This window comes from Apis cerana, linkage group LG10 (genome assembly GCF_029169275.1).
Source record: "Apis cerana isolate GH-2021 linkage group LG10, AcerK_1.0, whole genome shotgun sequence".
Lineage (NCBI taxonomy): Eukaryota > Metazoa > Arthropoda > Insecta > Hymenoptera > Apidae > Apis > Apis cerana.
This window is the reverse complement of record NC_083861.1, coordinates 8,008,430-8,028,733: the sequence shown is the minus strand read 5'-3', so window position 1 is coordinate 8,028,733 and position 20,304 is coordinate 8,008,430. Positions and strand designations below refer to the sequence as shown.

Genomic DNA, 20,304 nt, shown 5'->3' with positions numbered 1-20,304 from the left:
AAAATGAAAATCAAATCATGTTATGAATTCGAGTTTCAAATGATACTCAAGTTTGCTCGAATCCTTAAAAAAAAAAAAAAAAAAAAAAGAATGAAACGCACAAATTTCCTTCCACGAAGTCAGCCCAATTTATTCTCCGATTGGCTCGTTACCGGATCGTGGAATAAGATCGCCGTCAAATCGGGCGAAATAAGATCGAAAATTCACGTCCACGTATCGAAACTTTTCCCCCCACGCAAAAAACTCCATCGAAACGACCGAGTTGAGGAAAGTGGTTCGACCCTCCGGCGACCAATTGCCGCCCCCATAATCCCTCCGATAGAGGCATAATGAATCGCGTGTTGTTTCGATTCCACTCACACACACACGCATACATGCACGAGTGTCTGGAAAACGAGACTAGTTTGCGGTGTTCTCCGCCTTGAAAGGTGGAATAGCACGACCGAAATTGCGCCGTGTACCAACTTTTTGCGGTTAAAGGGTGTGGGCCGTGATTCTCCTCGTGTCTCTGGCCCCCTTCTTGGCTCCCCTCTCATTTCCACGATCCATTCCGGTTTGTTACGGCCGCTCCAACTTTTCCACGCGTTGCAAACGGGGATCCTTGAATTCGCACCAACTTCGCCGTACCAATGTCGGACCTCTTCCACTTGTTCCTCCCCGGATTGCTCCGCGACTCGTTCCATATATATATATATATATATATATGTTGGCTTCTTCGCTTTTATTTCCCCTGCGACTTCCACTTCCTTTCATTATCCCTTTATACATTTTCTTTTCTTTTCTTTTTTTTAGTTGCGCACGTCCACCTCTCTCGTTTAATTAACCCAGAAGAGGATCTCTCGAATCGGCCGCGTATCAATCGAATCTGTTGTCGCACGAGAGAGGGGGTGAGATAATCGCCACGGGGATTTAAGACGTAAGTCGAGGTTCTAATTACACATTCAAACGCATCTGTTCCCGAGGATTGATTTCGAGGATGATTACAACGAGTTTTAATTTGTACAGATGCGCGTTGACGATGGATATTTTATTTATGCTTTTTTTCGTTTTAATCAACGGGCAATTTAATTTAATTTTAACTTTCCTTCTTCCATTATCGAGAGCAAACTGTACACAAACTGAACGTAAGGTTTTTAATTAAAAATTTCTATCTCCCAACTTTCGATCCCAACTAATTCCGCCGTATATTTAAATTCCTTAAAGATCAATTTTAATTTTAATTCGTTTTAATTTACCAAGCACAATGTATTATTTCCTCGTCAAATAAAATATATTTCCTCTCTCCTCGAACCGTTTACAAATTTCCCCTGTTTCACCGACCGGCAAACTAATAAACTGCTAAGAATCTATCCGCAGTATCGTAGAAATAATAGTCCCATCCAAACTGCCCCTTAATCGAACAATATGAACTCGACATCCACTCACGAAACACAATACAAAGAAGAACGACCGACCGCTGCTTTTCCCTCCGGTCCACCCTTCTCCTTCAAATAATTGCTCCATCGTCCTTCCCCCCGTTATATCTCTCTCAAGCATCCCCTCGACCATTCGTCCGGCCACTCTCCCCTCCATCCCTCCCCTTCGCTCGACCATACGGGGGAGGAGAGGGACAGCGAACGAAATAAAGCCACGATTGGGCTTTTTTTCGTGCGCGAGTGCACGGCCGCGTGACATTAATGGGGTGGACGGAAAAACTCGTTGGGGTGAAATTTTCACGCGACTCGGCGCTCTCCACGCTCTTACCCCTCCTCTCTCTCTCTCTCTCTTTCTTTCTCTCAAGCGTGGTTCCTCAGAAGAGAAACCCTTACAGTGGTCGCTCGTTAATTTCTCTCCGGCTTCCTGCCTGTTGGTTAGGCCAAGGGAAAAAAAAATTGCGCGTTCCCTTCTCGAGTAATACACGGACGATTTAGATATACGCGGGGAATAATTTGTGTATACCGTGCAATGGAAACAGATGATCCGCCACAAAGTGGATTCGAGAAGGAGGGAGAGATTCTTAATAACCGTAATTATCCCACCCACCAGGTGGCGCGATAAAGATCGATCATCTCCATAAAACGAACAAGAAAAATTCCCACCGTACGCTATGGTTAACACAAGCTCCATTTACATTTCTCGAAACACGAGATCTATCTAATCCACCACCGTTTTCAATTTCGCTTCGAGAGAATCGTTGAAGGTGCACCCCTTGCGATGATCGAGCGAGCTGCGTTAATAATAAAAAAGAAAAAACGTGGTATCGATTCATGTTGGCGCCAACTTTGAATCAGTCATTAGAAGAAATCGAAGAGGGGACGTGGCCACTTTAAAGCGTAATTTCGACGTACAATTTTATCTCTTCCGCGAAATATCTACTCGTCTCGCTCTTGTTTCCAGGATCGCGACTCTTGCCCGGATTGGCGAGTCTCTTTCTCTATCTGTTACAAGCAGAGGGACGCGCCGCATGTAATTCCAGATTGTTTGTCCAACTGCTAACTAGTTTCCAGACCGGGTGCAGCTGGCGCGGCGAGTCGTCCCGATTGTCAAAGCGAATTAGCGCGCTGCGGAACGTTTAAATCCCGCGCCCTTTTACGACACTCTTATATTTAATTCTAATTTTCGTATACGTCGTTAAGCGAGAATTATATTATCAAATCGATTAATTTCCCCTTCTGTTCTATTCTATTTCAAAAATACACAAGTGCCTCGATCACGAACTATATAGTATTAAATTGTTCAAAAATTATATTTTCGCTCGAAAGAGATTAATAAGAAATGTAATAACATCCGATGGTATAAAATCTTTCCAGCAACGATATACTCGATTTTAATCCATTCTTCTTTACCCAATCGAATCGATCCGTCCAATTCCATCTTCGCAATCGTCATCAACGAGCTTCGAAATTTTCTCGAATGCTACGTCTCTCGTCTAAATCGCACGTTTCGTTCGTAACAAAAGCAAACAGGGGATGATCGCATCGTTTCGTACGGATCCCGAAACGAGGTGTTTCCATCGGCAACCAGTCGACATCATTTCCGTCGCCGCGACGCCGCTGACTGTTTAAACCGCTTAACCGGTTCAGAGCTGGTCGGCTAAATCCGCTAATGTTTCGAGCCTGGTATATCGATGCGGTCAATTAACCATTTCGCCGGCTTAAACGATTTGCCTGGTTACCTTTTTGCTCGATTTACCGTCTCGCGCGGTCGGCCGCGCCGTCCCGTTCAATTTTGGAGGCCGCCGCTTTTCAAGGGACGATCCCTTGAAATTTCGTCCAAAATTTCGAGCCTCCTCGTTTCCAGCAGCAACTTTTGCTTTTTCTTTTTTTTTTTTTTTTATCTATTTATTTATTTTGCCGGAAAATTTGCTCGATTCGATGTTGCCGGTCCAATTAACGCGATGTATGTTCGACTCGGTTTAATGTTGCAAGCCCCGCTTCGATCCCGGCGAAATAAAAGAGAATTTTTCGCGTTCGCCCGCGTTGTAATTAGATGAGCGTGGAAACTTTTATTAATTAACGTACCCCTTGGGTCGTTTCGTCCAATCCGAAATAAATTCGGCGATTTGACTCGGGTTTGCGCTCGATGCGACGAACAAAGTGTCGATTGAAAGATCTTGCCGCTGGAGATCGACCGTAGTGTGTTCAATATACGAAAAATAGTGCTTAACTATTGGAATTAATGTTACACCAAGTAATTCCAGACTTTTATTTTTGTTACTATTATTAAAAATTGGCATTATTAGAAAGGGCTCTTATTATAATTTCAATTACTTCAATGCTAACAATGACGGATAATATCGAGAACGATTTATTAATCGTTTAATTGGAAATATTTTTGGCAAAATTAATATTCTAATAATTTATTGATAGTAAGATACCTAATTACTTTCCGATATCGGTTCAATTACACAATCAGTTATACGCATTACACCGATAATTCCACCGTTAATCATCCTTGCGATGTACAAACTTACACGAATTATAACGAATTTCAACACTGCGCAAATAAGATAAAGAAACAATTAACCGTACGTTAAATTAATTAATTCCTCGTAATCCCTGAACATCTTCGCCGTTCATTTTTCCTCCTTTCTCTCTTTTTTTTCTTTCATATTATCCGCATTTGCCGCATACTTATTAAACTATTTAGAAAATTAGAAACAGCGTTGGAACGCAAGGATGGCAGGGTTCGCGGGCGGAGGAGAGCGTAATTTCTCGTTTATAAGCGGCATTTAACCACCGTGTATGTGTGTGCGCGCGCACGCGCGCGTACCGAATATGAATTCAGTAACGAGCATTTTCCACGACGAGCGGAACACGCTCGAATGTTATTCCCCGGTCGACGTCGATGGCCGAGACGAAACTCGAGAACGCGCTCTTTTCACCCAGGTATCCCCGGCCAGGCGAGGGGTCAGGTAACGCGGTTACCTGTGAACGTTTGCCGAGGCTGAAACCCCTCGCCCCCTCCTCCCTCCCGCCCCTCGTTTAAAGCTGGAACCTGCTTTTAATTCTCGCGCTTTGACGCCACGTTCCACCGCGTTAATAACCCTCGCGCGGCGAGATACAATGTAAACAGGGCGAGAAGAATGTTGCGAAAATGTTTCTATCGTTTCATCGGGGGATATGCTACTTAACCGAACGACGGAGACCGTCTCCATTCAACGGTTTATCGCGAGGAATTTTGGATGAAAAGATTTTTGAGACGACGATTCGATAGTTTGTTTCTCGAAGAAACGAGCATAGGATTTATCCTTTTTTTCGATCGACGTTTCCTTCTTAGTAAAGGAATTTGGACGATTCCGTGAAAAAAAAAATTCCTCTCGCGTTAGAAAATTATCGATTTTCGTATTCCCTTCGCTCGTCAAATCAAATATATATAATAGCACGATCCGATTGGTCGCGTGTACACTTCAAAGTTAGCCGAGAAATCATTTTTACAACAACCTTCTCTACCGAGAACGCGAAAAACGAAGAAACTCAAGAAACTACAAACTGTCACGCAAACCTTCACGTACGAAAAACCAAAAAAGTCGTGGACGATGTAGTCACCGTTAAAATCACTCTCGCATCCGAACAGACGCGAACTGGAACAACAAGCGTACAAGCGCGAAGAACAACTCGGCGAGCGGAGAACGGGATTCCCTCGCTGAATCGGACAACATCATCGACCGAGGGGGGAGGGAAGGGTTGAAATGCCAAACTCGCGCGGGTCCCGAAAGCGACAAGGTTGTTCCAGTCGTTGGAACGCGACCACGGCCGCGCCTAGCTTCATATCGGTCGTGGGCGGACAATTGAATGCCGATTTCCCACCGGGCCAATCGCCGATTCCATCCAATCGTAATATCGTACCGAGTGTATACACGATGTACATCCTGTATACCGGCTATCGAGTGGATGAGGATAGAAAGAGAGAGAGGGGGGGGCGTGCGGGCGGTAAACGCGGACTGTGACTAGATTTCAATCTGCGCGCGCTCGCGCGTGGGCCGCGACCTAGCTTAACCCGGCCTAACCTTCGCCCGTCCCGTGTATTTTAAGCGTATTACGCGACCAACCCCTCTCAACCCTCTGCCCTCCTGGCCTTTATCGCGGCGCAAACCCTCGTTTCGGTCAATTTCAGCATCGAGCCCCGACTTTTTCCACTCGTTCGATCCTGCTGCGCCAAAGAGGGAGGAGGGGAGGGGAGGGGGAAATAAGCGGAGGGATACGGGACAGTGTTTCGTTCGTTTCGTTTCGGAAGAAATATAGTGTGTGTATATATATAAATCGTGGGTTCGAATAAGAATAAAAAAAAAAGGGTGGAATTATATTTCGAGCGATATTTATTAGTTTCGAGAATGGAAAAGAAGAAGATAGAGCTTCTGGGAGTGGGAGGAGAACGTAAAAATAATAATGGGGAAAGGAAATATTTTGTGTAACGAAATGGAAATGGAAAATATTAGTTAAAAAGAAGAAGAAGAAGAAGAAGAAGAAGAAGCGGAAGAAAAGTTGGGATCGAGTACGTCGAGCGGACGGTTTACGGTTTTCGCAACAACGTTTTTAACGTTTTCGAGGCCGCCGCTATTTAAATATCTCTGCCGTGCCGGCGGGGCGAACAAAAATTTATCACGGTCGGGGCGATTTAAACGCCGCGTGTAGAAATAGCTGTACGTACGGTTCGGTTCAAAGCGTTGGACAAACGTAGACACTAATACCGACACGTATTTCAACCCCGTTGAATTTTAACATAAACAGAAAAAACATTTTCAACTATTCGCCGGGGAAATACTCCACGCAACGTTCTACCGACCCCTTTTAAACAAACCTCGCGATCAAAAACCTAACATATTTCGATCCGCTCCTCTTCCTCTTCCTCTTTCAATACATCTTCCTTTTCCACGCCTCCCGTTTTCGATTCTTTCCGTGTGAAAAATTTTTAAATAAACGAGAGAAAGAGAAAGGGAAGGAAAAATTAACCGGTGAAGAGAAAGGCGTCGTCGAGCTGCGAATAATTAAATCTCGTCACGTTTCTGTTTCCGTGGAACGAACGGAAAGGAGAAAGAGAGAGAGAGAGAGAGAAAAAGAAGGAGAAAAAATCGTGTCAGCCACGAGTGACCACGAGGCGATAGGGGCGAGGTCTCGTTTGTATGTACGGTCGAGGCCGTTCCATTTGTAGAAAGTAACATCCGCTCGACCGAGGGGTCCGTGATTCAGGTCGAAGCAGATACCAGATAGTGGAGGTTGTCGGTGGTGGTGGTGGGTCCACACTGGCAGTCGAACGTGCCGCTGTTAACTGTTTCCGGGAAGTTAACAAGGTTTCGAGTCCGCGACAGAGTGCGGGACAATGGGACGACATTAGAGGCCACCGTCTCCGGACACCTAAACCTAACTCCTATTCCGGTTACTCGAGCCGCATTCCCCCGATATGCCGTTTCCTCCTCGACGGCTCCCCTCTCCCTTCCCCCCTGAAAATCTTCAATTTTTCACGCGGACGACCGTTTCATACCTCTCGATCCACAATCGCTCCTTTCTTTTCCAACATCTCCGAGGCTTCCCCTCTCCGCGATTCGTACGCAATTCATAGAGGAATTCTCGTCTCCGCCGACACGTCTCCACTCCATTAAATCGAAATAAAGCAACACCAGCCCGGTCGATAAATTCGTGTACACGGCTCGTGTACAACGTCCCTTTTCCCCCGCAATCCACGGGAGCCCGGATTCACCCGCCCTCCCATTCGAGCGTATCTCCTCGTCGCCAGACCGCATCATCTTCCTTCTGCTCCTAATTGTCGGGATCCACGCGTGATCCGACTACGCGAGATATATATCCTCCCGCTTGCTGACCACGTCCGCTAAACATATCGGAGCCACGGCTGCTCCAACAACCGGCTGTCGAAACTGTTGCCGCTACGGAACCTGAAGAGCAACCCAACGATCAAACGTCCACGAAATTGCGATCTCCGACGCCTCGATTTCCAATTCCACGCAATCCAATTTTCTCCCAATTTCGCGATATCGCGTCATTATCATTCCATCCGAATAATATTGATTTAACATTGATTATTAGAACCGATAGCAAGGAAATTAAAAAAAAAAAATTAATTAAAATTCTGAATTATACAATTCTCGAATCTAAACAGGATCTAAACAACGCGAAATCCAAGGAACAAGCATTTTTAAGTCGTGGGTAAACAAATTCGCTCGAGTTTCGAGGCGAATTTGCCGTAAGAAAACGAGCTCGAAGCCGAGAGGAAAGCTAAGACAGAGGGAGAGAGACTTGGCGACAAGTGGCGTGGCACGAAAATTCGAGAGTAACATCGCGTTATACACCGCGGTTGTCGAGGGAGGGTGACTTTCTCCCTCCCGCTCTCGTTCACCCGTACAACTCCGAGGTGGCGCCGAGATGGCTTTGTGCGGGGTGCATAAACTCGGCAGAGTGGTTTCGCAGTTTCATTAACGCGGCAACTTAAGCGAGCGTGCACCGACTTACCGCTAATTCAAATTAAGTCGAGCAAAGCCACCGGCCGATACGGGTCGTTTAATTAGCCGCGCGCGAGCGGCCGACTGACTTATTGCCAGTCCACATCTTGGACCCGGCATCCATCTCCTCCGCGCCTCCCTCGTTGCGCGGGGAGAACATGTCCGGCTGCAAATCGTCGGCTAATTAATAAAGAAACCCTCGCCCTCTGTCTGGTTTCAGCCCCGAGGGATTATTGAATTTTAACCAGCTTTCCCGGACGCGAGAGATTCCTCCCCCCGCCGCGACGCACAATGGACCCTTTGTGGAGGGGATATCCTTTCTCGAGCGGAACGATTGCGAAAACGTGCTTGGAAGCGGGCTTGGAAATTTCGTTGGAAAAAATTTCCGGCCACCCTCTACTTCCAAAGGCAAGATCATCCTTTTTCACGCGGCCCCCTCTCCTCGAAATAATTTTCCTCTCCCGCTTTTACACTTTTTTTAAAGGGATTTAAGATCCAACCGATTAAGTATTTTCGTCGAACGCCCCTCAAGGCGGGCGAGGAGTTCCGTTAACGCGAGGAAATCCGCGAGACGAGATGAAAACCTCGGTATTTCCGTCCGTCTCTCGAGAATTCCGTCAGAATTCCTTCTGTTTCCTTCGAAAAATTCGCATCAGTTGGAAATCCCCGTGGCGTTACGTTCTATCTAGAAATGCGTTAATTGATCGAACCGTGTTCGGTCGAAGAATATTCTCGGGGTTAGTACGAAACGTTCGAGCTGATTTATTGAAAAGTTTCGCCCCCTTCGTAATGTTTCGCGATTGAAAAGCTTATGGAAGACCTCGGAATAGGGATAGGCAAACGTCAGAAACGTTCTTTAATTCCTAATTAATAGGATAAAAATTCGAAAGTTTCAGATATGATTCAAAAAAGCTTCCTTCGAAAACTTTCACCCTCCTGAAGAACAAAACAGATGAAAATTTTTCAAAAATATCGGAAAATTTACACGAGCGTGCAAAACACAATTGTCTATTTGATTCCGTAACAACGAAACAAATCGCTCCATTAATCTCCTCCTCTGTAATGGCCAACTTGTTTTGGCTCCAAAATTTAAATTTACCCCCAATCTCTATTAAATAGCACGCAAAAGAAAAATAGAAAAAAAAGAAAACCAATTTCACGAGTGTCTGGAGAAAGAATATTCGAAACAGAGCAGGAAAGAGAAAGAGAGAGAGAGATTCGAAAAGAAAAGTTTTCTAGCTTTCAGAAAGAGAATCAAGAGCGGTTCCAACGCGAGGAGGGAAACGATGACGTTGGCGCGATTCGTCATTCGGGCAAAAGCGTTCCGATTTCGAGGGGAGGAGGGATGGTTGCGATCCCGATTAATTAATATCCGTGCAATCAAGGTATTGCCGCGTCGCTTGGCTCTCGACTGCGGATGCGAGAACGATCCCCTTCGAGGGATTCTGGCAAGATACGTAACGCGGCAACCACAATTTACGCAGCGGGGAACAAGCTTGTGCAGTCGCGGGGATGAAAGCTGTCCTCGTTTCGACGGGGTTAAGACGTTGGATCTCGGGGTGTAGTCGAGCGAAATGTCAGCTGGCATCGATACACATGGGGGAAAGGACCGCCGGTGTCACGTCGAGACGATTTGCTCGAGACGATGAACGAGACAAGAGATCAAAGTTAACCGAGATGATTTATTCAGTGATATAGTGTGCCGTCAATGTCGCTTCAACGTTCGTGAAAATGCGTTCAAAGAATGCGTTGAATCTTTGTTATCGAGCTTCTTCGTTCGTTTCAGAATTCGACGTTGAATATTTAATCATTGCGAGATGGTTTTATTCGTGGATAAACGTTGACAGACTTCGATATTCGAGTGTGGAGAATATTTGAAAAAACACGTTCCATGTTTTGGATTTTATAGAAGATATCTTTCGGGATTTTAATTCAAAGGATGAAGTTCTTATGATCTTATGCCTGATATCTGATGGGTATTGAAAATATCGAGAGGGAAATCTAAGATTAATCAATCCGTCGAGAGGTATGATAAAAAGAGAATCTTTCCTAAATATCGACTGTTGCTAATTAAACATCCGAGTCGTCGATGGGCTATAAGAATGAACGAGTGAATTCGCGAACATTTCCTCCGATATTCCCGAGTAATATTTCTCGAATAAAATATTATAAAAAAAAAAAAAAAAAGAAAAATTGAGAACTACGCGAGACAGCTGTGGATCGATTTTCGGTTCTTATTTCGCTGCATTTCGATAAACAAGCACCGCGGATATATTAGCCATTCCCTGGATGGATCTTTTAATATTCGTGCAATTCCCGTGATGTGTATATATATATATATATATTTCTCGAACAAAGCCGAGTTTTATATTTCTGGACGATGATTTGCCAAGCTAATATTATACCATTCCTCGGCTCGAGCAAATAAAACGTAGCTGCGAACTAAAACGAGGCTCGATATAAACTTTCTGATCGAATTTAATCCGTTAGGAGTGTCGTATCGTCGAAATTTTCCTGCTATGAAGGAAGATGTAAAAGAGAAAGGAAGATAGAAAAGCTATTTCGAACAGTGCATTTTCTCTTTTGAAAACATTATGAAAATAATAATGATTTATTATCTATGGTCAAATTATCGTAAACCTTGCAGTTGCCGACCAATAAATGAAGATATGCACGATGATTGCATACGATGATTCCTGTGTGCGTTTCAAATGCACTGTTTCCAGAACGTTCAAAGTAACCAATTCGTGTTCCAATTTACCTGCGTAATATAGATATTTCTACGATGCAAGACCTCTATTTCGTTTCCAAAGGTACGACGTATTAAGGGCATAACGGAGACGGTCTTGAATACTCATTATCTTGACCGAATTTCGATGAAACACAATTAGAAATCAGACGAAAATAGAAGATGGCGAATATCGGTTTTCGATAATGATTAAAATGTAACAAAATTCGAAATGGCTGTGTAAAAGAAAAATCGTTATAGAAAATTCTATCTATATCTTTCACATTTCCGTGGAATAGGAAATTTTTATGGTGCACGCATTGCGTCCCTTGAATTGAAAATTAATTTGACGCCAATGGAATAGAATACAAAGAATCACGTGTCGAGAAATGAACTCGAACGAAATAAAATGGCGATATTCCATCGGCGGTTCGATGAAAAGGCGGAGTTTATCAAACGTTACGCGCGTTTCCGCTCGTTTCTCTTTCTTCTTTTATTTTTTGTTCTTTTTTTTCCGAGAGAACCGTTAATCTCGTAACTCGTGGGCGGTAAATATCTCTCCCACGGGCCACATTTCCGTCGTTTTATTCGATTATCAGTGGCGATCGAACAACGGGCCGGCCACTGTATATTTTCATCTGGTAATTTACGAAAGGCGGGCGCGCAGTTGCCGTTTCGCAATTCATAACTTTCGCAGTAAGCCGTGCCCGTTGACCGACGAAATTGACGACCGGCCGCGCGCGTGCGACGAGTGTCACTGAACGTTTTTCCATAAAATGATACACGACCGGCGAAATTGCGTGATTGCGCCCATTTTCCCGAATCGCCGTTTCGACCATCAACCGTTTTATCTGCCAAACTTTCTTTCCTCCGATCGATGAAAATTAATATCGAAGTTGAAGTCGGAAGGGAGATTCTTCGGTCGTGGAATAAAAATTTGACGGAATTACGGCGGAATTCCTCGAATCGCAAGCGTTATCGTAAGTTATATCGTAAAATTTCACGAAATTTTTCCCTCTATTCAATAATTAATACGATCAACTCAGTAATATCGCATCATAAACTTCAGAGTGTTCGAGACCGTTCACCGATCTTTTTTAGTATATCCATCAAATCAGGTTCCAAAATATGGAGAATGTAAGATTTGTCCATTTTCTCTTCTTAATCCTTTCTCACGATCGAAAATAAAAAGTAATTCTAAACGATGAGGGGAAGCTTGGTGAGAGGAAAACGCCGGAAAACGATGTGATTAAAAGGATGCGGGGCTGGAATTCCAGGGGATCGAGAACAAAGGGGTTGGAAAACTTTGGGAATATCGATCGGCGGATATCGAAGGGAGAGAAGGTTGCGGTTCTGCGATCGGCCGACAGAGGCTGTATCGATCATCAGGGATGGCTGACAGCCGGAACTGGGCGGCGAAATTACGTTTCATCGATGCAAACTTTACGTCCCGAACGGTGGTAACAGATTGTAGAGGAGTGGCGTTTACCTGACCGACGCATCGGTCACAGGTAACGATCGCGTGGACAGCGGTTATGCGCTAAATTTTATAGTCCTAGCGCGATAAATTTTACGTCCATGCGTGTATGATTCCTTCGCCTACATCCGCACGCATTACCGATTCCCATAAATCGTTGGCTTGTCGAGAGCTTGCCTGCACAGCTTATATAAAGTGCATCCGTTTTTTTACAAATAAACGAGTTTCCATTAAATTTTCTGCCGTGAGGCACGAGAGGCATGTTCCACGAGTTATTTTAATGAATAATTTTTTAGGAAGCCAAGATTCTTCGTGACAAGATTAATAGAAATGTATCCTAAAAATATTCTAAATCACCGTGCTTTGTAATGTATGAATAAGCGGAAAGGTAAATATATATAAAAAAGGCAAAACAAGTTTTCAAACAACGAAACCAGAACGCGTAAACAAAGAAAACAAGTCTGGAAACGAAAAGCAACAAACCCAAAATGTAAATAAACAAATCCAATATAGACAAACAAACAAAGCAAAAATTCCTAACAGATTCTACCTTTTTATTTCCACCGACTCGAACTAGGGAGAAAAGCTTCGAGGATTCCTTCTTGTTAAATAAAGATCGCGGGGATCGAATGAAAACATAAACGTACGAAGAGAAAAATTCTCGAAAAAGATGTTAAATCGCCCGTTACAAAACGACGAAATACTTCCATACTCTTCTTTATTAGATAACGATCGAGGGAGAGGTCGAGATGGATGCGTCACGGTCACAACGATATCCCTGTCGTTAACGTAACGGGCATTATCGTGGCCGTCGGTTCGACAAACCGTAGCAGAGTGACCTGGTGTAACGATATTAGAGGATAATGGAAGCTTGCTCCACACGACGACGGAGACGACGTGGATTTCGTCTACACGGTCTGATAATAGCCGCCCTGAGCGCCCTGAGTCGCCGCTCGTGCACGCGCCATTTTTCGTCTCGCCCTTTTCTTCAACCCTTCGATACTTTTCCCCTTTTGTTCCTCACCGATCTTTACGCGTGAGGAATCTCGACAATAATCATCTTTGGAAATGAAATGTCTTATATCTTTTTGTTGGAGAAATAAGTAATATGTAGCTATATCTTCGATACAGTTTTGGAGAATCTTATCCACGATCGATGCAATCCACAGATTGAAAAAGCTACGATTCGTGAATGAGAGTTGATATTCGAAAACTGGCGTGTAATTATCGACTCTTCTTCTCCACGCGTGAGAAATTTTGACTTTAATGTATACATAAATAAATTTAGTAGCTATAATTAAAACGAGAATCTTATTCACGATCCATTCTTATTCGCAATCCACGGGAGTATAGATTGAAAGAAGCTACGACTCTGGCGTGTAATTATCCACCAATTCCAATAGGACAATAGGGATAATTTGTTCTTGACCAAGCTTCTCTTCTCTCCACGCGTGAGAAATTTCGACAATGACTTTGATCCTTCATCGGAATGTCTTAAGTTCTTTTGTTCGACGAATAAGTAATAGCTGTTCAAAGCAATCGATCCTTCTCTCCACGCGTACGAAATTTCGACGATAACTTTAATCCTCCATTCGAGGAAATGGAAATGTCTTGAATTCTTTTGTTCGAACGAGTACGTAGCTACATAAATGTATCTTCGATATAATTTCGCGTCACGTTAAATGAAGAGCCCCTTGATCCATGCAATCCGCAGATTGAAAACAAAGGGATACGACACGTGAATTGGTATCCGAAATGTTATAACGAAACTCTAATTATCCGTCCATTATCCACCGAGGGGAGGAGTGATTTTCAATTGGGAATTAAAAAACCTACGCGGAGACTCGTCCCAAAATCGGACAGCCGAGCCAAAAGACCTCTCCTTCTGAACCGTAATCAACGGGCAGACAATCGTCCTGTTCCGGACGAGGAAACAAAAGACAGGACAACCGACTTCCAGGTTGATTCGGGCTCATTAATCAGCTCGGCCGGCATATAGGGCGCAATTATCCGACGGTAATTAACTTCGCAAACTGCCCCCGCCTGCAAGTCTGGCAAGGCAAGGAGGGAGGGGAGGGGGATGGTTGATAGCGGGTAAGGGTCTCGCGCGGTGTTGGTGGCGTCAGCAGCAGCGGATGGTGGATGGCCTCCGGATGGAAGGTTCTTGGTGGGTTCCAGCCTGATGGAGCTGTTCTGGAATTATACACGGGGGTTAGCCCTGAAAACCAGCCGCCAGCTTTTGCTCCGGAAACTAATTTAACTCTCGCATCCTCTCCCCGCCGACCAATGGCGGCGCACAGTCGAACCTCGAGCCTCCGCCATCGACCCTCGCCGATCTCCAACCCCCTCCGCGCTCATCTCGCGTGCAGTATTCCGCATCCTGGGGCTCGGCGTTGTGTCTATCCGAATGAATCGAAACCCGGAAACGAATCGAAGCTAAACATATCGCGTGTATAGGTGTGTTTCGTTTCGTTTCGTTTCGAAAGGGGAAAGGAATGGAAAGCGTGTCATGGATCCGGTCAAAGCGCTCGATCCGCAGCTGCGGATGCAGCAGCCCGATTGCGAGCTATCTTGTTTCGAGTGGCCATCCACTGGCATTAATTAAAGGGCTCGCGAGGTGTAATCGAAAGGGACGTCTCACTTTGCTCGATTCCTTGATAAAGGTCGATTCCGGAATATCGAGCGAAATTGAATGGCGCATATACGATACGAATGATACGATATCGTGGCTTCTCGTAATTCTTCGTGCGGTTGTCCTCGTGTTCCTTTGATACTCCCCCCCTCCTTCCTTAATTTTCATCCGTACGTCCATTTTTCTTCTTTATCGTTTTTAAGAATTCTCCCTTCTCGTCGTTTGCAATTAATTTTATTCCCATCGTCATACCGTGCGTATTGGTAAATGTATATTTCGGATTAGCTTCCCTTTTTCCTTCCTCTTCGATGGGAAAAAGATTGTCGGACGAATTTCTTTCAAGTATTCGATCATTTTAACGGAAAAATAATTAAGCAAATAAGAGTATCTACTTTTTAAACAAGAACGATAGAGTTTAGTCAGAACGCGTCACGGAGCTATTGTGATTCCTATATTCAATGTGATTCCTATATACAATTAACAGGTGATTTTAATTGGATAATTCGGATCCCGTTCTTTCACCGGTGCACTCTTCCTTTTAATGGAACCCATCCTAAAACCTGACGGCTCGCGTTATGGAAGCCTCTACCTATTCAGGTCGTTCTCAGCTGTCTGCTAATTCAATTAGTCAATTTTCATTGTACCGTTCACGCGTCTACCGGTCTGTTTTAATTCGTAGATAGAATCCATGAACGATATCCTTTTCCATCGTCCATTGTTCGATCCTTTTTTCCTTTTTCCTTTTTTTTTTTTTTTTACGCTCTCCTTCTAATGTCTGAGTACGTCCATTTCGTGTTTGCTCTCGGTCAACTACGAGCCTCTTCGTTCCACGAACTTACTGTATTACGGCCGCGCCGTATTCCATCTGTCGGCGCGTTATTCGAGAGTCGAGCAAAATGAGAGCATAATACCACGTTTACAATTCAGGGTTGAATTTTCCAATTTTTATTCTTTTCCTTTTTCCTTTTTTCTTGTGTGTTTTTGGTAGACAAACGGGAAATAAGTAAATGTAAATGCGGAAAAATTCTATTCATCTAGTCAGGGAGGGGGAGGGAAAAAGAACGGCGATATGCGAAGGAAAGATATGCAAGGAATAATGGATGGGAAAGGCAGAGACCCAAGAAAACTGGGAATAATCGATCTTTATACATTATATATTACGAAAGAATGGAAGGGGAGGGGGAAAAAGTAGAGCGCGCCAACAAAGAGAAAATATCAAACTGTTATCCGCCAGGATATCCACGAGTAAAATGTACTCTAGCTGATTCTCACAGTGATTCTCGCACGAAAAAACGTACATATATATACATATACATCACATAAATAAAAATCACATTTTCACCAAGGATGGAGAATTATGCATCAGTGACGCACGTGTCGTAATAAATTGTAAATATCTCTTCTACCATCGAGAAGATCCGTCTATCGATATCTGATTAAATCCCCGAAAGGGATATTCCTCCGGTCGAACGTGACGGATTTTTGGAATCGATGCAAATTTCTCTTCTTTTCCCCCTTCGCGATTCGTCGCGTTTTAAATTTTAATCGAACAGTTAAGAAGACGCATTCTTATTCGAATGCGCATCCGCCGCGAATGCACGTTGGTCCCCGTTGGAAGAACGAAAGAAAGAAGGAGGCTGTTGAAATACCTACCTTCTTTCTTCTTTCCACTTTCTACACCCTTAACGCACGATTTCTCCAGTTGGAGGAAGAAAAAAAAAAAAAGAGCCGTCGATAACACGCTCGCTACGTACCAAACAACTCGGCTAAAAAGCGCCACCGTGAAAGTTGAACTCCTTCGAGGATATTGATTCGAGGAAAAGTTGGAAACAGGCTCTTGGTGTACGAGCGAAGGGGGAGGAGAAGGGGAATGTTTACACACGGGCCACCTTCCTTCTCTCCTTCTCCTTCCCCTCTCGGAAACAAGCTGTACCTGTTTGTTATTGCTTTACTCCCGCGGACCGGTTTCTTTAATTTCCGACGATGGATGTTCGCCGGGTTCGAAGATAAACGGTCGCCACGAGGACGACAAACAGCGGAGCACGGAAGAGCGAGAACGTTGAATATTTGACGAGCAAACTCCGGATGAATTTAACGACCTTTTCCCGCGCCCGGTGTTTGCCCACCGCGTCCCTGCCAATTTTTAGATCCCGTCAACTATCCACCCGCTGGTAATACACAGAATAATGGGAGGCGGAGTTCCGCATGTCGAGCCAGGCTGTTGTCTTGGAAAATACCATTGAAAAACAGCGAGGTGGCTGGACGATACTGTAACCCGTGTCCAGATAACAAGAATACCGAGCCACGCTTCTCGTTCTCGCTTTCCCCCTCCACTCCACTCACCTATCGACGCCTATTCTCCCCCCTCCCCGCGAGGGCGCACGATTTTCAGTCGCAGGGAGACGAAGTCAGCGCGGAATAAGGGGGCGAGAACGAAATCCCGCCGAGGGACGTAAAAGAAGAAGCGGAGATAACGGCGGGAAAAATGGAGAGAGAGAGAGAGAGGTTTATTTACGAATCCTGTGGAGAGCGAAATGCAGCGAGAGAATGGGAGAGGATAACTTGGAAAGCTTAGTTTCCTTCGGGTGACGCTGCTCCTCTTGGCGAACGACAACCTAGGGCCTAGGGACCTACTCCGGACGAGTGGAGACAGTTATCGAGGGGAGGGGGACAAGGGTTGAGGATTCGAGGGGAGGAAGGAGCTCTATAGAATTAAGAGCCCATTAGCCTTTCATTAACTCGACGTCGTTGGATCCGCGGAGGGGTGGACGGATACTCGTTTCTAACCCCTTCTTTGTGGCCGTGTCCCTCGCAACGAGCAGACAGAGGGAAGCAGCGTCTCGATGAAAACTGGATCCATTCAACCACCGCGAAGCCACTTACCACCATCTGGTGTACACGCAAACGAGTCGCCCCCTTCCCTATTGTCTCCTCCCAAAGGAGAACAAGAGGGTGTGTGTGTGTGTTCCTCGCGAAAGCGACGCGCTCGGCTCGAGTTTAAACGGCGATCGCTAAAAAACGCGAGAGAGATTCGAACGGGATTTAAACAGTTGCCCGTCGAAAGGGATTTCGATTTGTATTTTTATAACGACGAAGGTCGGGGAGGGGAGAAAGAGAGACGAATACGCGGAGGATTGAAACGGGCGACGTGTGTAACCGCGACGATGCTTTTCTCCGACGGCGTTTAGTCGTCATTCTATTAGACGATAATTGACTGTCAAACTCGTGGCACGCCGGCGCCGCGCAGCCTCGTTCGACTGTAATGCCAGAAACGGGTTAATTGCGTTATGGCTGTCATTATCTCGGTCGCTGAGCATGCAGCTCTCGAGAGGAGCGCCATCCACGAGACGCGGCTTGTGCACGTAATCCCGGTTACGTTTCGTTGGAACATTTAGTTCTAAACGTTCAACGAGAGACAAGAGGGGATCTCGTTCATTCGATTTGCAATCGATTAATTTTTCAACTTCTTGGACTCCCTCTCGTGGAATTTCACGGATAAATGTATATATATATACAGGAACAGACACGAAGAGAAATTCCTAGAATTGCCTCACTCGATCCTGTAATTAGCAAAACACTCGGGAAAATCCACACGCCATACTTTTACGACGCGATATTAATTTTAATTCCTATTAAAACGGAAAGGTAATTACATATTATTAATCGTATCTTTATAAATGCAATTAATTATAAATGTAATTACTAAATGTTAATTATACGGTGAGTTATTTATAACTAAATTAAATGTATTTTTGTAGCAAAGATTATAAATGGATTCATCGGTCCATTAACCTACATCTCTTTTTTTTTCAGCGCTGGAAATGCTACTACTACGCTCCGTCTGCAATTTGTAATAGACCAGTGAGACGAGATATAGAGGAGACGATTAAAAATTAATCCTTCTTTTTATACATCTCGGAAATCGTGTCGCGAAAGCAAAAAAGATTTCGAAATTTTCCAATGATCCAAGTTACTTCTCTCGGAAGGAATATTTTTTCCCCCGATTCGATTCGACGCTTTCGAAGAAATCCTCCGATCGATCGATCCAACAGAGATTTTTCACAAAAAATGTGCAAAACATATCCGACAACAAAGAATACTAATATTTTCACGAGAGGATGCCTCACTATATTATCACAGTGATAATAACCCGCGACAGTGATCCATCTCCTGAACCGACGAAGCAACGTTGTCCTCGGAATAAGGTCGGCCAACGAAATACGCGGCAGCGAAAGGCAGCCGCGAGGAGGCGAGAATCCGTTCGACGGGGCCAGCGTTAATTAACGCTCTCGCGTTAGTCGTTGGGTCGATGCGTTTTCCGGTTTCACGCCCCTGTTCGGAAATTTCGTCGCGTTACCCTGGCGACGTTCGGCCGCCCCCTCGCGCCACGTATTAAACGGATAGCGATAGAGACGACGGAGCCAACTTACCGGGATCCGAGGAAGGATGAGCCCTGGTTAGTCTGCAGAGTTGGAGCGGCAGATAACGCGTATCCGCTCGCGGTGGTGATTTCGGGGGCGGTGGTGTCGCGCTGAGAAAGCCGCGCTGCAACTCCCATCCCACCTCCTGGATGATCGACGCCTTCCTGAAATACGGTGTCACCTCCCTCAGATACTTCACTGGAAAAAAAAATAACCAGTAAATCAGATTTTTGCCTTCAAGAGCGCGAAACGAAAGAGGGGAAAGGGAAATTTTTCACGCATTTTCTTTACGGAAAGGAAGCTTTGGCGCGTAATTAAAGCTAGCGGATAAGATTATCCGGAAGATGGACGATTTCTTTACGCAGAATTTTGCCGTTCGAAGCCAGGGCCTATCTCCCCTCGTAAATCGAAGCCGCGGATCATCTCCGTTCCGGCGTCGAGGCGTCTGCGAGGTACGGTACGTGCGCGGTCACGTACAGACTGTTTCAAAATCCAATTTGTCGTTGATGTTTCGACGTCGCTGCAGCCACGGATGCGATTACACATCGGGACAAACTCGTTAAAGTTCGAAGGAAGCGCGAGAGGCTGGAAGGGAGGGAGAAACACGTAGGTGCAGTCCGGACACCTAACCGAAATACGTGCAGGTTACACCCCTCGCACGAACTCGCAGGGAAATCGTAAAAATCCGGCTCGTAAAGTCGGGCTACTTCTTCTGCTCCGAGCTTAATATCGGATCGATCGATCCAAACCTCCTCTGCTCGGATTCCAGTTAACCGAAATTACCGATCCGCGCCGAGGAAACGACGGGTTTACGGGTTTTGCTTTCAAGAGCGGAGGTGGACCGGCGCCAAGAACGCGCCGGTTCTTCGTATATTCGGGGATACATGGGGATGAAATTCGTCCCAACGAGCATTGATAAACCTTCCATTGATCGGCAACGCTAATCACCATCGGCCGACTTTTCTTTACCACCGCGGCTCGTTGGGGGCGAGCGCATCGCCGCAATTTCAACGATGCCCATTGATAAGCGCCGTAATGCGAGTAACCAATTCCGGTTGGTGCAAACAGCCATCCATCTGATCACTGACTCGTCGCGTTATTAATAATTAGAAC

The 20,304-nt window shown here is 45.1% G+C and overlaps 1 protein-coding gene across 2 annotated transcripts in view; it reads right to left on the bottom strand.

Moving 5' to 3' along the window:
* The window catches only part of LOC107993614 (beta-1-syntrophin), a 298,727-nt gene that overhangs the window by 122,934 nt on the left and 155,489 nt on the right, over window positions 1-20,304 (bottom strand). For both annotated transcript variants that reach the window (XM_062080047.1, XM_062080048.1), the window contains exon 3: window positions 19,201-19,389. In XM_062080047.1, the coding sequence (XP_061936031.1) occupies window positions 19,201-19,389 (189 nt within the window). The remainder of the gene's footprint in view (window positions 1-19,200; window positions 19,390-20,304) is intronic.